Source organism: Garra rufa, chromosome 3 (genome assembly GCF_049309525.1).
Source record: "Garra rufa chromosome 3, GarRuf1.0, whole genome shotgun sequence".
NCBI classification, from domain to species: Eukaryota; Metazoa; Chordata; class Actinopteri; order Cypriniformes; family Cyprinidae; genus Garra; species Garra rufa.
Genome location: NC_133363.1, coordinates 18953556 through 18973320, shown reverse-complemented (window position 1 = coordinate 18973320; position 19765 = coordinate 18953556). Strand labels below are relative to the sequence as shown.

General features: G+C 41.0%; 1 protein-coding gene across 1 annotated transcript in view; it reads left to right on the top strand.

Annotated features, from left to right (window-relative positions):
• Positions 1-19168, top strand: part of slc8a4b (solute carrier family 8 member 4b) — a 93464-nt gene extending 74296 nt beyond the window's left edge. Inside the window, exons 7-10 of the mRNA XM_073835803.1 lie at positions 5831-5955; positions 10329-10428; positions 11593-11865; positions 13245-19168. Coding sequence (XP_073691904.1) covers positions 5831-5955; positions 10329-10428; positions 11593-11865; positions 13245-13624 — 878 coding nt within the window. The 3' untranslated portion in view covers positions 13625-19168. The remainder of the gene's footprint in view (positions 1-5830; positions 5956-10328; positions 10429-11592; positions 11866-13244) is intronic.
• The last annotated feature ends 597 nt before the right edge of the window (positions 19169-19765 follow it).

The window sequence follows — 19765 nt, the reverse complement described above, 5'->3', positions numbered from 1 at the left end:
TAATAAATAAAAACTTGTATTACAAAAAAAATACTCAGGGACAACAGATGCATGTGTGGCTAAATTTGGCACTTTTACATGATGTTCATGTCAATTAATGTACATTTCCGTCTTTTAAAATTGATAAAAAGAAATGACAACTTTCACAACTTTGCTAATTGGATGTATGGACATAAAACACTGTTTCCTAATTAGCCATTGGAGTACGCTAGACGAAAGCAGCCGAACGTCTCCTTTTTATTTACACCAGCAGTTGTTTTTGTCACGATTCTGACTCCGCAGAACACTAGAAAAAGACCCAAACGCAGAATGAGCGGAAATGGAACATTTATTGAATGGACAGGAGTGCAAACAGGGAGGTGATGATCGTGGACGTTCTTGACTGTGAGGCGGGACAGATGACAGGGGAGACAGGTGACAGCAGAGACGGACCCAGGCAAGGCAGGGCAGCAGGGTCAGGGAGATGGAGCATCACAGATAGGGCCTGGTCCAGAGCTGTAGCCACCAGTCCAGTAAGCCAGGTCCAAAGAGCTGCCGCCAGAGGGAAAAGACAAGACACTGAACAGGACAAACACAAAGACTTTGAACAAGACCACAAGAAGAACACACAGGGAAAAAACTAAAACTGTAAAAACAAAAGTAAAAGAAAAGAAACCAAGAGAATAGAACCGAAAAGAGAACAAAAAGCTAGAAACAAAAACCCAAAAAACTAGACTGACTAATCTAAATAAAACAACTAAACTAAAAGCTTGAAAAAGCTAAAACAAAATAAAGGCGGTCACAAGATGGGATCAAATAACAAACAAAAGAAAATCCAATATGCTACAAAAGAACTAAATGAAAAACTAGACTGACAAGGAGGGAAAAAAATGAAGATACTATTAATACAACTAGGAGAAGACTTTTAAAGAAGCTTGTGCGCAGAGAGCAAACGCAACGAACCAGCAGTGACAATAGAGAAGACAGCACAATATAAAGGAACAGGACACATGAGGATCAGGTGCAGACAATCATGACCAACGAGGACCAGATAAGGAAAACAGGTGAAGACACTCCGGCAATGAGGGCTAAACAAGGGGGCGTGGTGACAGAAAACGAGGAGGCAGGACAAGGGGAGCACATGGCCAACATAAACAAAGACACAGCCATGTGCTCAGGCACAAGACAAACATGGAGACATAAAACAATGACAACCCAGACAGGGCTGTCAGGGCAGAACCCTGACAGTACCCCCTCCCGAACGGACGCCTCCAGGCGTCCACAAAGGGCAAGGACCAAGGGGGTATCAACTGGGAGGGTAGGTGGGGCGCTAAATTGGGGAATCCAACATGGGTGGGAAACACTGGGGGGGAGGGAAATAATCCAGGGGGGTGGTTTAGGGTCGGGAAGGGGGGAACCCACCCCAGAAGCCCACTCGACCCGGGCAGCACTGGGGGTGGGATGGGAGGACCAAGAAAATTACCAGCAGACCCTCTAGGACTTTGGGTGCCCTTAACATGAGGGAGCCTGTGACTTGGCTTGGGGACTGAATCCGGGAACTCCTGCTTGATGGCCATCCTGGCCGGGAATGCGGGACCGGCGGCCTCCTTGGCCGGGGACTCGGGAACGGCGGCCCTCTTGGCCGGGGATTCGGGATTGACGGCCTTCTTGGCCGGGAACTCGGGAACGGCGGCCCTCACGGCCGGGGACACAGAGTTGGCGGCCATCTTGGCCGGGGACTCGGGATTGACGGCCATCCTGGCCGGGGACTCGGGATCGGCGGCCTTTTTGGCCGGGGATACAGGATCAACGGCCATCCTGGCCGGGAACACGGGAACGGCGGCCTCTTTGGCCGGGGGCTCAGAGTTGGCGGCCATCTTGGCCGGGGACTCGGGATTGACGGCCATCCTGGCCGGGGACTCGGGATTGACGGCCATCCTGGCCGGGAATGCGGGACCGGCGGCCTCCTTGGCCGGGGACTCGGGAACGGCGGCCCTCTTGGCCGGGGATTCGGGATTGACGGCCTTCTTGGCCGGGAACTCGGGAACGGCGGCCCTCACGGCCGGGGACACAGAGTTGGCGGCCATCTCGGCCGGGGACTCAGAATTAACGGCCATCTTGGCCGGGGATACAGGATCAACGGCCATCCTGGCCGGGAACACGGGAACGGCGGCCTCTTTGGCCTGGGGCTCAGAATTAACGGCCATCTTGGCCGGGGATACAGGATCAACGGCCATCCTGGCCGGGAACACGGGAACGGCGGCCTCTTTGGCCTGGGGCTCAGAATTAACGGCCATCTTGGCCGGGGATACAGGATCAACGGCCATCCTGGCCGGGGATACAGGGTCAACGGCCATCCTGGCCGGGGACTCGGGATCGGCGGCCTTCTTGGCCGGGGATACAGGATCAACGGCCATCCTGGCCGGGAACACGGGAACGGCGGCCTCTTTGGCCTGGGGCTCAGAATTAACGGCCATCTTGGCCGGGGATACAGGATCAACGGCCATCCTGGCCGGGAACACGGGAACGGCGGCCTCTTTGGCCTGGGGCTCAGAATTAACGGCCATCTTGGCCGGGGATACAGGATCAACAGCCATCCTGGCCGGGAACAGCGGCCTCTTTGGCCGGTGATTCGGGATTGGCTGCCATCTTGGCCGGGGACTCAGGATCGGTGGCCCTCTTGGGAGCCGACTCAGGACGCTCGGGTGAGATGCGACCTGACCCCGAAGGAACAGCTGTGACCTGACTGTGCTCAGGAGGAGAGGCTGCATCCTGACCTGCCTCGGGAAGCGTAGCAGTGTCCTGACCTGCCTCGGGAAGCGTGGCAGTGTTCTGACTGGGCTCAGGAAGCGTGGCAGTGTCCTGACTGGGCTCAGGAAGCGTGGCAGTGTCCCGACTGGGCTCAGGAAGCGTGGCAGTGTCCCGACTGGGCTCAGGAAGCGGGGCAGTGTCCCGACTGGGCTCAGGAAGCGTGGCAGTGTCCCGACTGGGCTCAGGAAGCGGGGCAGTGTCCCGACTGGGCTCAGGAAGCGTGGCAGTGTCCCGACTGGGCTCAGGAAGCGTGGCAGTGTCCCGACTGGGCTCAGGAAGCGTGGCAGTGTCCCGACTGGGCTCAGGAAGCGTGGCAGTGTCCCGACTGGGCTCAGGAAGCGTGGCAGTGTCCCGACTGGGCTCAGGAAGCGTGGCAGTGTCCCGACTGGGCTCAGGAAGCGTGGCAGTGTCCCGACTGGGCTCAGGAAGCGTGGCAGTGTCCCGACTGGGCTCAGGAAGCGTGGCAGTGTCCCGACTGGGCTCAGGAAGCGTGGCAGTGTCCCGACTGGGCTCAGGAAGCGTGGCAGTGTCCCGACTGGGCTCAGGAAGCGTGGCAGTGTCCCGACTGGGCTCAGGAAGCGTGGCAGTGTGTTTGGCCAGCTCTGGAATGACTGGAGTGGTCTTGGCAGACTCCGGCATGACTTGAGCTGGCTCGGGAGACTCAGAGACTAAGGCAGTTTTCTGGGCTGCCCTCTTCCTTCTCTGCTTACACTTCAGAGCGGATACTGGAGCGGACTCAGGGGCTGGAGCCGACACTGGAGCGGACTCAGGGGCTGGAGCCGACACTGGAGCGGACTCAGGGGCTGGAGCCGACACTGGAGCGGACTCAGGGGCTGGAGCCGACACTGGAGCGGACTCAGGGGCTGGAGCCGACACTGGAGCGGACTCAGGGGCTGGAGCCGACACTGGAGCGGATTCCCTGGCAGAGACAGCAGCACGGGCCGCCCTCCTTCTTCTTTCCCTCCGTTGCCTTGTGGGAGTCAGATGATGATCACGGATTTGACTGGAAGGGGAAAGGAGGTCAGGGTGGTAACTGCTTTCCCCCTCAGGAGGGTTGAGAATCTGCCAGTCCTGGCGATGGTGTAAATAGTTTGAGAAACCCCAGAAGTCCAGAATGAGTAGTTGCTCCATCTCCCATCGTGGCAAGGGGTCATCCAAGGTAAGGTTGAAGGCCTCCTTCAGGGCCGTGTCGTCATAACCCAGACCCCTTGCCATGGTCCAGAAGAACTGGGAATAGGCCCGTGGTTCCCTGCCCTCCTGGCGAAGGGACGCCACTGCCTGCTGGAGCGCCAATGCCTCTTCTGCTGTGGCGGGTGGGAGGATCTTGAAACTCATTCTGCTGGGTCTAGTGGGTGGCTGGTTCGTTCTGTCACGATTCTGACTCCGCAGAACACTAGAAAAAGACCCAAGCGCAGAATGAGCGGAAATGGAACATTTATTGAATGGACAGGAGTGCAAACAGGGAGGTGATGATCGTGGACGTTCTTGACTGTGAGGCGGGACAGATGACAGGGGAGACAGGTGACAGCAGAGACGGACCCAGGCAAGGCAGGGCAGCAGGGTCAGGGAGATGGAGCATCACAGATAGGGCCTGGTCCAGAGCTGTAGCCACCAGTCCAGTAAGCCAGGTCCAAAGAGCTGCCGCCAGAGGGAAAAGACAAGACACTGAACAGGACAAACACAAAGACTTTGAACAAGACCACAAGAAGAACACACAGGGAAAAAACTAAAACTGTAAAAACAAAAGTAAAAGAAAAGAAACCAAGAGAATAGAACCGAAAAGAGAACAAAAAGCTAGAAACAAAAACCCAAAAAACTAGACTGACTAATCTAAATAAAACAACTAAACTAAAAGCTTGAAAAAGCTAAAACAAAATAAAGGCGGTCACAAGATGGGATCAAATAACAAACAAAAGAAAATCCAATATGCTACAAAAGAACTAAATGAAAAACTAGACTGACAAGGAGGGAAAAAAATGAAGATACTATTAATACAACTAGGAGAAGACTTTTAAAGAAGCTTGTGCGCAGAGAGCAAACGCAACGAACCAGCAGTGACAATAGAGAAGACAGCACAATATAAAGGAACAGGACACATGAGGATCAGGTGCAGACAATCATGACCAACGAGGACCAGATAAGGAAAACAGGTGAAGACACTCCGGCAATGAGGGCTAAACAAGGGGGCGTGGTGACAGAAAACGAGGAGGCAGGACAAGGGGAGCACATGGCCAACATAAACAAAGACACAGCCATGTGCTCAGGCACAAGACAAACATGGAGACATAAAACAATGACAACCCAGACAGGGCTGTCAGGGCAGAACCCTGACAGTTTTTGTGCCATTCTTAGATAATAACTCAAAATTAAAGCTTGCAAATGAGCAGTCCAGTTGAAGCCGCAAATAAAACGATTGTGGGGGTCATTTAATGAGGAGAACATGAACAAAGTGACAAAAGATGAAAGGTTACAGATAAAAGAAAGGGCTAAATTAAAAAACAGAAGTGAATGAATTGAGCATTTATTACGTAATGCTCTTTTCAGCTTTAAGACATTTTTAATGGAGTGAAAATGATTTATTTCTCTCCCTCTTAGCATGCATCATTTCAAATCCCCTTGCTTAGTAAATACTGTAGGAAATATGTTTACAGTTAAGGATTAAACACTAATACCTGCAGGCTTTGAAGTTTGTTACCTCGGGAAATAATTGGCTGTCTCTGTATCACCTTAGCAGTGTGACTGGAGACTATCACTGTTCTCTACATTACTTACACAGCCTTCGCTGGGAATGACCCTTCAATCTTAAACGCGTTACTTTACAATTCAATTAGCACAATGGCGCTCATAAGATTTATGAAATTTCCTGCTTGTCAGTTTCAGAAATTGCAGAGTGTATTATTCCATCCAGCCATCAATCACTGTTATACCTTCATTTTTGATTGTGCAGATCGTTTTCATAAGGTTTAATATCTTCTAGCTGAACAAATATAGGGAATATATTTCTAATACATTTTTCTTTGTAATGTTTGTGAATGTTTAGGTGACTCCAATGAGAATAAGCCAGAGATTGGGGCAGAGAAAGAGGAAGTAGCTAAGATGGGTTGTCCTAGTCTGGGAGAACATAACAGATTGGAGGTGGTGATTGAAGAGTCTTACGAATTTAAGGTAAAACTGCATATTTAAACCCCTAAGTGATGCAATAATGAAACAAAATGAGTTACAAATCATTTTTTAGCAATGCATACAGATTATTATGTAAAATTAAAGCAGTATCACAGTTGATGTCAAAAGTTTTCTTTCAGAATCTTCAAAATGTTAATTATTTTACCAAAATAAGAGGGATCATACAAAATGTATGCTATTGTTTATTTAGTATTAACCTGAATAAGATATTTAATATGAAAGATGTTTGCATATAGTCCACAGGAGAAAATAATAGTTGAATTTATAAAAATGATCCCATTCAAAAGTTTACATCCCCTTGATTCTTAATACCGTGTTCTTACCTGAATGATCCACAGCTGTGTGTGTGTGTGTGTGTGTGTGTGTGTGTGTGTTTTTTAGTGATAGTTGTTCATGAGTCCCTTGTTTGCCCTGAACAGAACTGCCTGCTGTTTATTCAGAAAAAGGTCCTTAAGGTCCCACAAATTATTTGATTTTCCAGCATTTTTGTGTATTTGAACCCTTTCCAATAATGACTGTATGATTTTGAGATCCATCTTTTCACACTGAGGACAACTGAGGGACTTATTATAGACTATTATAGAATGATCAAATGCTCACTGATGCTCTAGAAGGAAACTCGATGAATTAAGAGTTGGGGGTGAAAACTTTTGAACAGAATGGAAATGTGAACTTTTTTCTTATTTTGCCTAAATATCATATTTTTTCATTTAGTACTGACCTTCAGATGCTACAGAAGATAGTTACTGTACATGTTTCCCAGAAGAAAAAATACATTAGATTTACCCTGCTCTTAATTTATGGTTTACCTTGCGGAGTCCCACAAGGCTCAATTCTTGCGCCGCTGTTGTTCAGCCTGTATATGCTCCCACTAAGTCAAATAATGAGAAAGAACCAAATTGCATATCACAGCTATGCAGATGATACCCAGATTTACCTAGCCTTATCGCCAAATGTCTACAGTCCCATTGACTCTTTCTGCCAATGCATTGATGAAATTAACAGTTGGATGTGCCAAAGCTTTCTTCCGTTAAACAAGGAGAAAACGTAAGTCATTGCATTTGGAAACAAAGATGAAGTCCATAAGGTAAATGCGTACCTTGACGCGAGGGGTCAAAAAACAAAAAATCAAGTAAAGAATGTTGGTGTGACTCTGGAGTCAGACCTCAGTTTCAGTAGCTATGTCAAAGCAGTAACTAAATCAGCATACTACCATCTCAAAAACATTGCAAGAATTAGTCGTTTTGTTTCCCGTCAAGACTTGGAGAAACTTGTTCATGCCTTTATCACAAGCAGGGTGGACTATTGTAATGGTCTCCTCACTGGCCTTCCCAAGAAGACCATTAGACAGCTGCAGCTCATACAGAGAGCTGCTGCCAGGATTCTGACTAGAACCAGAAAATCAGAGCATATCACACCAGTCCTCAGGTCCTTACACTGGCTTCCAGTTATGTTTAGAATAGATTTTAAAGTACTTTTACTCGTTTATAAAGCACTCAATGGCCTAGGACCTAAATACATTGCAGATATGCTCACTGAATATAAACCTAACAGACAACTCAGATCACTAGGATCGAGTCAGTTAGTAATATCAAGGGTTCACACAAAACAAGGGGAATCCGCTTTTAGCTATTATGCCGCCCGCAGTTGGAATCAGCTTCCAGAAGAGATCAGATGTGCTAATACATTAGCCACATTTAAATGCAGACTCAAAACTCATCTGTTTAGTTGTGCATTTATTGAATGAGCACTGTGCTACGTCCGAACAGATTGCATTATTTTATGTATAATCATTTTTACTGTGTTAATTAATTTTAAATCAATTTTTTTAAACCATTTTAAATGTAGTTTTCCCTATTTCTGTTTTAATATGTGATAGAAAGTCTAAGGCCTTCTCAAGTCGTACGATTGACTCATCTAATCTGAGGCCTATTAGGCATCAAACTAAAATTGCTCCTGAGACAAAAAGTAATGCCATCAAGCTAGCGTTTTTAAACATTCGCTCACTAAAAAATAAATCACTTCTGATCAATGATTTTATAACCACAAACAACCTGGATTTTATGTTTCTAAATGAGACATGGCTAGAAGACAGCTGCAGCGCAACAGTCCTCAATGAAACAGCCCCTCCTAACTTTACTTTCATGAGTGTATGCAGAGCTGTTAGGAGAGGTGGAGGTGTAGCTGCTCTTTTTAAAGATGTCTATCAATGCAAGCAAGTGTCATTTGGTCAGTACTTGTCTTTTGAATATCTAGGGATTGTGCTGAAAGGTGCTCCACGCATTCTATTTATCATTATTTACAGCCCCCCAAAATACTCTCCAGCCTTTGTTGAGGAGTTCACAGAACTGCTATCAATGGTTTGTTCAGAGTTTGACTGTTTTGCTATTGCAGGGGATTTTAATGTTCGCATAGAAAATGCAGAAATCAAAACCACAAAAGAAATTATAACTGTTTTGAACACTTTTGACCCGATTCAGCATGTGCATGGGCCTACACACAATCGTGGACACACTCTTGATTTACTCATCAGTAAGGGTCTAAAGATTTCATCCACTGTTATCAAGGATGTAGCACTATCTGATCACTTCTGTATTTTCTTTGATATATTGATCTCTGCTCCTAATGAATGTAGATCTGTCTCTGTCAGAAAGAGATGCATTAATGATAACACTAGTGTGCTATTTATGAAGGCTATATCTTCAATGCCAAGCATTTCTGCAGACTCTGTTGATCTTCTCCTGGAGTCCTTCGACTCAAAAGTTAAGAATGTCATTTATGACGAAACTTGAAATTCACTATAGCATCTATAAAAACAGCCTTCATGCTTTCAATGCTGAACTAGGTAAAGCTAGACAAATGTTCTTCTCAAACCTTATAAACAGCAACTTAAACAACACTCACACCCTAGTCAGATCCCTAGTGAAATGCTCTCCGATAGCAAGTGCGATGAGTTTGCTTCCTTCTTTTCTGAGAAGATCAATAATATCAGAAAGACAATTAGCACACCCTCAAGTTATGCAGAGGTCAGACAGATTCGACCACAATTTCAAAAAGAAGTCACTATGTCTACTTTTGAAGCAATCGATAGCAACATTTTGGAAGAAACAGTACAGCACCTCAATTCGTCAACCTGCTATCTTGACACACTTCCCACATCTTTTTTCAAAAGTGTGCTTAGCTGTTTAGAAGCAGATCTCTTAGAAGTAGTGAACACCTCACTTCTTTCTGGGACTTTTCGTAACTCCCTGAAAACTGCAGTTGTTAAGCCCCTTCTGAAAAAGAGAAATCTTGATAACACCATATTGAGCAACTATAGACCAATATCAAATCTTCCTTTCATAGGCAAGATTATTGTGAATTTGTGATTTAATAACTCTTTATAAAATGCCAGGGTTATTGAGATGTTTTGGTTATAGTTGGCAAAAAATTTCACTATCAATAGTGACTGCTGTCTTAATGACTAAATAGTGGTTTGAGACATCATTCCCAGAGGGGAACATCAGGCAATACTAATTCTGACCAGGGGGAAACACTTTAATGGTCAGATATGTCAGGAAGTCTGTGGACTTTTTTCATAGTTCTTAAATTATCTGTTTTTATTGTTGTGATTATTATTATTAATTTTTATATTATGATTTTAATTCCTCTTATGTACAGCACTTTGAATTACCATTGTGTATGAAATGTGCTATATAAATAAACTTGCCTTGCCTTACCTTTTAGAGCATCAGTGAACGTTTGAACCTTTTGTAATAGTTGCATATGAGTCCCTCAGTTGTCCTCAGTGTGAAAAGATGGATCTCAAAATCATACAGTCATTGTTGGAAAGGGTTCAAATACACAAAAATGCTGAAAAACCAAAGAATTTATGGGACCTGAAGGATTTTCCTGAAGAACAGTGGGCAGTGTACCTGTTCAGGACAAACAAGGGACTTATGAACAACTATCACTAAACAAAAAAACACAGCTGTGGATCATTCAGGTAAGAACACTGTATTAAGAATCAAGGTGATGTAAACTTTTGAATGGGGTCATTTTTATAAATTCAACTATTATTTTCTCTTGTGGACTATACATTTTGTATGATCCCTCTTATTTTGGTGAAATAATTAACATTTAGCAGATTTTAAACGGGGGATGTAAACTTTTGACTTCAACTCTATTATGAGTGTGATATTAAATCTAAATATTTTCACCAATGAAAATAATTACATGTAAAGTCAAAGCATCAAACTGTGCAACACAGACTGAAAGCCGGTCTGTAACAGTTCTTAATATGTGGCTGCTACTGTGTGTGTGTGTGTGTGTGTGTGTGTGTGTGTGTGTGTGTGTGTGTGTGTGTGTGTGTGTAGAATACGGTGGATAAGCTCATTAAGAAGACTAACCTGGCTCTGGTAGTTGGCAGCAGCAGCTGGAGAGAGCAGTTTGTGAGTGCTGTTACAGTGAGTGCAGGTATGCAAATTCTTGTTTGTTTACTCTTTACATTTTATACATGGGCATAATCATTCATCATTGAGACATACAGTTATAAATATGTATTAACACCTTTTCGACTTTTGCAAAAATAAGTTCTTGATTTATATATCTACTGTGTACGATTAACAATATACTCTAACATTCCAAAGTTTGGGGTCAGTACGATTACTTTTTACACATTAAATTGAAAAAAAAAAAAAATGTATTTTTTTTCAGAGAATGCTGAAGAAAGAGACTATATCTTGTTTTCCCACCAATAAATTAAGCACCACAACTATTTTCGACATTGGTAATAATAAAAAATGTTTTTGAGCACCAAATCAACATATGAGAATTACTTAAGAATTCATGATTTCAGCTTTTTTCAGAATTCAGCTTTGCCATCCCTAGTGAAAAGTAATAGATTTAAAATGCATTTATTTTATACCAAGTATAGTTAAAGTCTATTAACATATTTACTGACATACTGTATCGCTCAAAAGTACAATTTCAGGGTATTTTTATTAGGTGCATAATATGTAAATGTATTTGTAGTATATACCTAGCATGAAATAAATGTATTTTAAATACACTTTATTTTTCACTAGGAATCACAGGGATGAATTACATTTTAAATTCAAAATAGAAAACTATTTTAAAATATTACTGTTTATAATGTATTTTTGATTAAATAAATTCTGCTTTGGTGGTCATAAGACACTTGCTTCAAAATATTAAAAAATCTTACCGACCCCAAAGTTTTGAATGGTAGAGTATGCTGAACTGTATTAGTTTGAATCTGTATGAAAATATCAAGCATATTTACCTTAACAATGTTCTTTTATTAGTTAAAAGGTGTCTTTACACAGCCAAGTTAAGATTGCTTTGTGCCTGCTCAAAATTTTGTGTAAAGGTGCAATGCCACATAAAAACCAGATATGCCTGCTCAGACCAAACGCAGCACCTTGTATCAAAGCAAGCAGTTGTAATTTCTGTGAAAATGCATTTAAGCCACCTCTGAGCAGCATTGAACAGTCTGTGTAAAGACACCTAAATACCACTTCAAAAGCCCTTTGTGCCAACTTTGCGGTGTAAATTTGGCAAAATTCTCAACCGGCTTTGAACTCTCTCAGCCTCTCTAACATGTATTGCTCAACTCAGGTGACGATGATGAGGAGGAGAGTGGTGAAGAGCGTCTTCCATCCTGCTTTGATTACATCATGCACTTCCTCACAGTCTTCTGGAAGGTTCTCTTTGCCTTCGTCCCACCCACAGAGTACTGGAACGGATGGGCCTGCTTCATTGTGTCCATTGTTCTGATTGGTGTCTTGACGGCGGTCACAGGCGATCTTGCTTCCCACTTTGGATGCACTGTTGGCCTTAAGGATTCAGTCACTGCCGTGGTCTTTGTTGCTCTGGGGACATCTGTCCCAGGTTAGTCAAGTCACCTTTATTTATATAGCGCTTTATACAATACAGATTGTTTCAAAGCAGGTTTATGATGATAAACAAGAAAATAGTGATTCAGTGATGCAAACAAAATTCAACTCTGCTGTAAAGCAGCTCTGAAAAGACAGTAGTAAACAGTGATCATTCAGTTGAAATCAGTTGAGTGTTGATTCAGTTCGGTTCAGTGTCTAAGAAAAATGTGCCCAAATTCAGCTGCTTGTTACCAAGTTTCAAATAATACAAACAATGGCATCAACATACAGCCATTGTTGTCAAGTTTAAAAAAAAAAAAAACAGATGCATGAATGCTACTAGCATTGCTTTAAAGGTTGCAGAAGTAGAAGGTCAGGTTGTCAGTGCTTAGACCATACACCGCACACTGCAACAAGTCAGTTTGCATAGGCGTTGTCCCAGAAGAAAGCCTCATCTGAAGCTGGCTCACAAGAAAGCCTGTAAACAGTTTGTTGAAGACAACGTGTCCAAGAGCATGAATTACTGGAACCATGTCCTGTGGTCCGATGAGACTATAAGATAAACTTTTTTACACATATTTTTACGAGCCTGGGTTGGAAATTGCTGTTTCAAATGAATGTAGTAATTCAGAAATGAAATGCATTTATGAAATAGTAAATTAGTAAATTAAATATTTTTACATTTTCTGAAAAACGAGTCAATAGTGCTTTCACATACAAATTCAACCTGCAGTATTAAGTTATTGTGGATGGTTCCCAGTGCATGTGTGTGTTTAGTTGAGAAGTTTTTGACTTGTTGCTGTGTGGGTTCTAGGATGTTCTGGGTCACTGAGCCCATCCTGTATCTCTATAATTAGAAAGCACCACTAATAAGAATAGTAATAGTATGTATTACTTCTTAAAATGTATAATAATCAAATATAATCGTAATCATAATAATTGTAATGTTGTACCTGTATTACCTAGCAGACACTTTTCATCAGCATAGTGCAGGTGAATGAGTTTGGCCATGTATGTTTTAGTGTGACTGGTTATTAGAGCAGAAAGGCCTTGATGTGTGGCTTGTCTCATCTTCAGGTCATGTGTTTGCAGCTGGTTTATCAGTGTATGTGTCTGTATGTGTGTCTTGTCTGTTTTTTCCCATTTGTTTCTGTTCAGTCCACTAACCAGAACCCTGTCTCTGTCCTCTCTCTTCCTCCTTTTTCTTTCTCTTCCTTTTCTCTCAGTTCCACTTTTGCTTTTGTCTTTTGCTTACCCCCTTTCCCTTTCGTTGACCTCTGTTTCTGATGCTTCCCGCTTTAATTTTCAGTCAAAACCCGTTCTCTGTTCTTTTTCATACAACAAGATTTTGCCGTTTGAATCATAATTTAATTCTGTTTCTCCTTTGTGCAGACACTTTTGCCAGTAAGGTCGCTGCCATCCAAGACCAGTATGCAGATGCCTCCATTGGTAATGTGACGGGCAGCAACGCTGTTAATGTTTTCCTGGGCATCGGTGTGGCGTGGACCATAGCTGCTGTATACTGGCGTACCAAGGGCAAACCTTTCTACGTTGATCCAGGTTCTCTGGCCTTCAATGTCACACTCTTCAGTGCTTTGGCTGTGGTGTGTGTCAGCGTGCTGTTGTATCGCCGGCGCCCCTCTGTGGCTGGAGGAGAGCTTGGCGGTCCACGGACTTTGAAGATAGTGACGTCCTTATTCTTCATTTCCCTTTGGCTGATCTACATTCTGTTGGCCTCACTGGAAGCATACTGCCACATCCCTGGATTCTGAGGCAGCAAGGCCTAGTATTATTTCAGCTTGGAGAGGAATATGAAGAATGGCCTGTGAAGGAGCAATTTTGTTTTATATTTATTAGATATTTATCTTGAAAACTTTTAATAGGTCTGATAAGTCCGTTTTTGTAACCTTCTGTTTTCTTCCATAAAGGGATAGTTCACCCCAAAATAAAAATTATCTCATCATTTACAGCTTTTATGTTCTCCTATAGACCACAAAAAACTTATTTTTTATTTTTTTTGGGGACCTACATGAAGGTGAGTAAATGATCACAGATTTTTTTTTTTTTTTTTTAGTATGAACTGTCCCTTTAAATTAGTTATTGCAGTATCTTACATATCATTTCTTGTTCCCTTGCCTTACACTTGTATCTGTCTCTCAGTGCTGTCTTAAATCAATCCAAAAGAGTAACCAATGACTCATGTCTTTTTTGTACACCTGTTTGAGCCAATCCGAGCCTGTGGTTACTGAATGAAGGGGTTTACGTTTTTTGAACTCTTTTTTTTTTTAATGTGATGTGTCAGTATTACTCTCGTGTAACTGTAATGATGATATTTTACAAGATATTTAAATGAACTGAATGACCAAACATGAACTTTCGATTATTAAGAGCTGACTGAACAAACATGATGGACTTACTATTGCTTGTGTAAGAAGAAAAGCATGTTTCAGGACTAAATAAGAATCGGACAGATGGTCTGAAAAGCATGTCGAGTTTATAATTAATTATAAATCATGTATGAATGGTGACATTATTGGGAAGCCAAAAAGCAAAAAGGAACGAAACCGAAAATGGACTGAAATAATCCTAAAGTGGACTGAAGAACAATGGGAAAATAACAACAGTGATGGTGCTGCATATCATTTAAAAATAATTTGAATTTAAATATGTATATTGTGTGTATAATGTATAATGTGTGTGTGTGTGTGTGTGTGTGTGTGTGTGTGTGTGTGTGTGTGTGTGTGTGTGTGTGTGTGTGTGTGTGTGTGTGTGTGTGTGTGTGTGAGTGAGTGAGTGAGTGAGTGAGTGAGTGAGTGAGTGAGTGAGTGAGTGAGTGAGTGAGTGAGTGAGTGAGTGCCTGAGAGAGAAACCACTCAACCAAGAATAAACAGCTCAGCTGATGTTCTCTTGAAATAGCAAACCAAGTAATTGATGTAATTAGCTGTCTGTATCTGTCTGTATTTGTCTTGTCCTTTGATGGTCACACTCCTTGACACCAAATGTTCAATAGAAGATACTAGCCTGTTAACATGATGTGATTTTTGACATGGTGACAAATGCTCTTACTGACTGCGTACCCAACTGTATCCTTTAGTTCACACAAAAGTTACAATTCTTACAGCATTTACTTACTCTCATGTGATTCCAAACCCATTTGACATGTGCAACATAAAAGCAAATTGTTTAGCAGAATGCTTATGCTGTTCTTTTCCATACAACAAAATCAGAACTTGACCACCCTCAAAAGAAACAAGTATACTTAAGTAAATAAATTTTATTTTCCAGGTATACTTCATGTAGTAAGAGTATTCATATCAGTGGACTTGTACACTACCTTTAGTAGTATACTTGTAACTGTACTATTTCATTAGTTCTTGAAACTAAATTTAGCCACATTTTAGTTTATAAAATAATACTTTTAAGTGTACTTTAAGTGTAACAATTGTAAACTTTAAGTACTAGTTTTTGTATTACTACTACAGTCAAAAGTTTTCACCCCCATTCAGAATCTGCAAAATGTTAATTATTTTGCCAAAATAAGAGGGATTATACAAAATGTGTTATTTTTTATTTAGTACTGACCTGAATGTTTACATATTGTCCAGTAAATTACCCCGTTCAAAAGTTTACATCCCCTTGATTCTAAATACTGTGTTCTTACCTGGTTGATCCACACCTGTTTTTTTGTTTGTTTGTTTGTTTGTTTTTTGTTTAGTGATAGTTGTCCCCTGTTTGTACTTCAGGTCCCACAAATTCTTTGGTTTTCCAGCATTTTTGTTTATTTGAACCCTTTTCAACAATGACTGTATGATTTTGAGATGCATCTTTTTACACTGAGAACAACTGAGGGATTCATATGCAATTATTACAGAAGGTTCAAACGCTCACTGATGCTCCAGAAGGAAAAACAATGCATTAAAATCCGGGGGTGAAAACATTTGAACAGAATGGAGATGTGTGCTTTTTTATTATTTTGCCTAAATATCTTTTTTTTTTTTCATTTAGTACTGCCCTTCAGAGGCTACAGAAGATAGTTACATGTTTCCCAGAAGACAAAATAAGTTACATTTACCCTGATCCTTAAATTCAAAAAGTTTTCACCCCCCAGCTCTTAATGCATGATTTTTCCCTCTGGAGGAACAGTGAGCGTTTGAACTTTCTGTAATAGTTTCATAGTCCCTCTGTTGTCCTCAGTGTCCACAAAATCATACAGTCATTGTTGGAAAGGCTTCAAATACACAAAATTGCTGGAAAATCAAACAATTTGTGGGACCTGAAGGATTGTTTAACCGTTCAGGACAAACAAGGGACTCATGAAGTATCACTAAACAAAAAAACACAGCTGTGGATCATTCAAGTAACAACACATTATTAAGAATCAAAGGGATGTAAACTTTTGAACGGGGTCATTTTTAAAATTTCAACTATTATTGTCTCTTGTGGACTATATGTAAACGTCTTTTATGTGAAATATCTTATTCAGGTCAGTACTAAATGTACAATATCATGCATTTTGTATGATCCCTCTTATTTTGGTAAAATAATTAATATTTTGCAGATTTTAAAAGGGGGAAGTGAACTTTTGACCTCAACTATATAATGTGAACTACTCAAGTGAATTTCTTATAGGTATACTGTCTGTCTACTTTTTATACTAAAGTATATTTGTAAGTTTACTTGTGAGTTTTCTTGAAGTGAATTTATCTCCATACTTAAGTATACTTAAGTTCTTAAGCATAATTTTGTATCAAGTATATACAGTAGTACTCTTATTTTTGCTAAAAAAAAACACTTTAATCACACTTTAATTAACGTAATTAACGGACTAAAACACACCATAAAAACACTGTGAAATAGTCTATACAACTAAAAGCGTGTTTTTTTCAGTCTGTTCCTCACGCAAGCTAATCATGTGTCTTCAGGATTCATGAAATTCAGCACACAGGTCACATTGACTACTTTTATGTATTTATTTATTTGTTTTTTTGTCATTTTTGGACCAAATATATGGGTTTAGAATGACATGAGGGTGCACAAGAACCAAAACAATCGCAAATACTTTTATCTATCAGTATTGGCTGTTTTATGTTTGTTGCAATGAATCTTCAGTTGTCGCTGTTTCAGTGTTCACTATCTGTCTATCTGTTTCTGACTGCCGTGTAATTATTCTGTGAGACATTCAGGAAGACAGTGTGAGGGTGGGAGGCGTCAGCTCTGGCACGTTTGATGGAGAGCACAGAAAAAGAGTGAATGAGACAGATTTAGCAGTAGCGTAGATATTTAGCCCTCAGAAGTAGCTTCTCTTCTCAGCCTAGTACAGTATTTGGAGAGAGAGAATGTGCACCCAGAGTATTTTTAGTATTATCTTGTTGCTAGGCGACCCGCCCAGAGAGTCATTGTCTTGTCTGGGCCCAGTGACGGGTGCTTGTGCCTGTGTGTATGTGGGTGTTGCTGTGTGTGTGTAACACCTCCTCACCCAAGCCTATTTTAAGCTTAAATCACAGAATAAATGATCTGTACCAACTTAACTTCTTATACTAACCTAAGTTTAGTTTAGCTTTGGTAAAGATTTAGGTAAGTGGCTATGCAGAGGTAATCATATTGATATCTTGTAACTGATTTGATTGAATTGAAAATCATTACCAATAATGCCAGCTCATGCTGTCACAAGGATCAGCTATCATCAGCGGTGAATCCCACACCAGACTGACACAGAGCAGAAGAGTGTGCACGTAATCGCTTTATAGGGTCACCGTTTTCTCTACAGATACAGTCCCTAATAGCACACATACATCACAGAGACATCTATTTGACGTCTGCATTTACATTTGCAAGATGTATTTTTTAGAGTGTTTGCTCATCTGCAATATGTCTATTGGACATTTCCTATCAGATGTCAAACAGACATATATTGGATGTCTTTAAGATGTTTATGATTTAGAATGCATGTAAAACTGACATTTTATAGACATCTGCCAGATGTTTGTACACAGCAGATGCTTTCCAGATCAAGTGATCTTTAACAGACATCTTGGAAATGTACACATGCTATCTGGGGTCTTTATCCAATCAACAACCGATAGATATAGTCCCTGATAGCACACGTACATCACAGAGACGTCTATTTGACGTCTACAAGACGTATTTTTTTAGATTGTTTGCTCATCTTCAATACGTCTGTTGGATGTTTCCTATCAGATGTCAAATAGATGTCTATTAGATGTCTTTAAGATGTTTATGTATTACAATGTATGTAAAACTGACATCTTACAGACGTCTGCCAGACGTTTGTACACAGCAGATGCTTTCCAGATCAAAAGATCTTTAACAGACATCTTGCAGATGTATGTGTGCTATCTGGGGCCTTCATCCAATCACTAACCGATAGATACAGTCCCTGATAGCAAACTTACATCGTGGAGACATCTATTTGACATCTGCAAGACATATTTTTTAGATTGTTTGCTCATCTGCAATACGTCTATTGGACGTTTCCTATCAGATGTCAAATAGACGTCTATTAGATGTCTTCAAGATGTTTATGATTTAGAATGCATGTGAAACTGACATCTTACAGACATTTTGCAGATGTGCGTGTGCTATCTGGGGTAGAACCTTCTTTTTTCAATAATCCATTTGACTCAGATGTACCTCACAATAAAGAAAAAAGATGTTGCTACTTCTGTTACATTGACAATTTTTATATTTGTTATCTAATGCGATGACATTCATACATTTTACAAGTGTCCTGAGTATCCAAATACTTTTCTTCATGTGCAGATATATACAGACAAGTTATGGTTCCTAGCAGGAAAGGTTAGCGACAGGAACCATGCTGCCCTTGTGTTACTGAAGAAAAAACTGGTCATGATAAAAATTATTCATCTTGAGCATGTATGTGGGGTTGGATTTGTGTTCATAGTGCTAGTACAGCTTTGACTTTCCTGTGTACAGAAGAGGTTAATATGATAAGTTAACAGTTCATATGAAGTGCCCTGAGGAAGCAGTCACCATGTCATCCTGTATCAGTGTGTGTGTGTTGCCCTTGGCTGGACTCTGTTCTGTGTAGTCTGATCCTTGCGTGAAGCATCTCTCTAATATTTCTGTTCATTAGTCTTTTGATTGTTCCTTCATTAATGGTTTGATTGATTTCATTGTTAATTTCTCGATCTGTTTCTCATAATGAGTGAATCACCAAGTGCTTTTCTTTTCTTCCATGTCTCTTGGTTTGATGCATGAAACATGTTCTTACCCTTTTTAAATGTTTTAGAACGTATTGTCCTGAAATCTTTTTTTTTTAAATGTCTTTAATTAAAAAGCGGAATTAAACACTATATTAAATGTCTTATGTATTTTTAAGGAATGGATGACAGTTATGTGTGCATAAAACATAAGATGCACTTCAGCAAAAAAAAAAAAAAAAAACTTGTATGAATGAGTCATTGAATCATTCACTCAATTTACAAACACTGATTTAATCAAATCATGGTTACTGTGTGTTGCTCGTAGACACTTTTCATTTTTATTTGTATGGCACTTTTAACAATACCGACTGTCAAAGCAGCTTTACAGTATTAAATATGAAAAGAGTGTCAATAATGTCAATTCGCATACCAATCCCAGATAGAACACGTATGTCTGCAAGATGTCTGTTAAAGATCACTTGATCTGGAAAGCATCTGCTATGTACAAACGTCTGACAGATGTCTGTAAGATGTCAGTTTTACATCCATTCTAAACCATAAACATCTGAAAGACATCTAATAGACGTCTATTTGACATCTGATAAGAAATGTCCTATAGACGTATTGCAGATGAGCAAACACTCTAAAAAAATACATCTTCTGGATGTAAATGCAGACGTCAAATAGACTCTATCAGGGATAGCTCCGGCACTACTCTATATTGGAAAT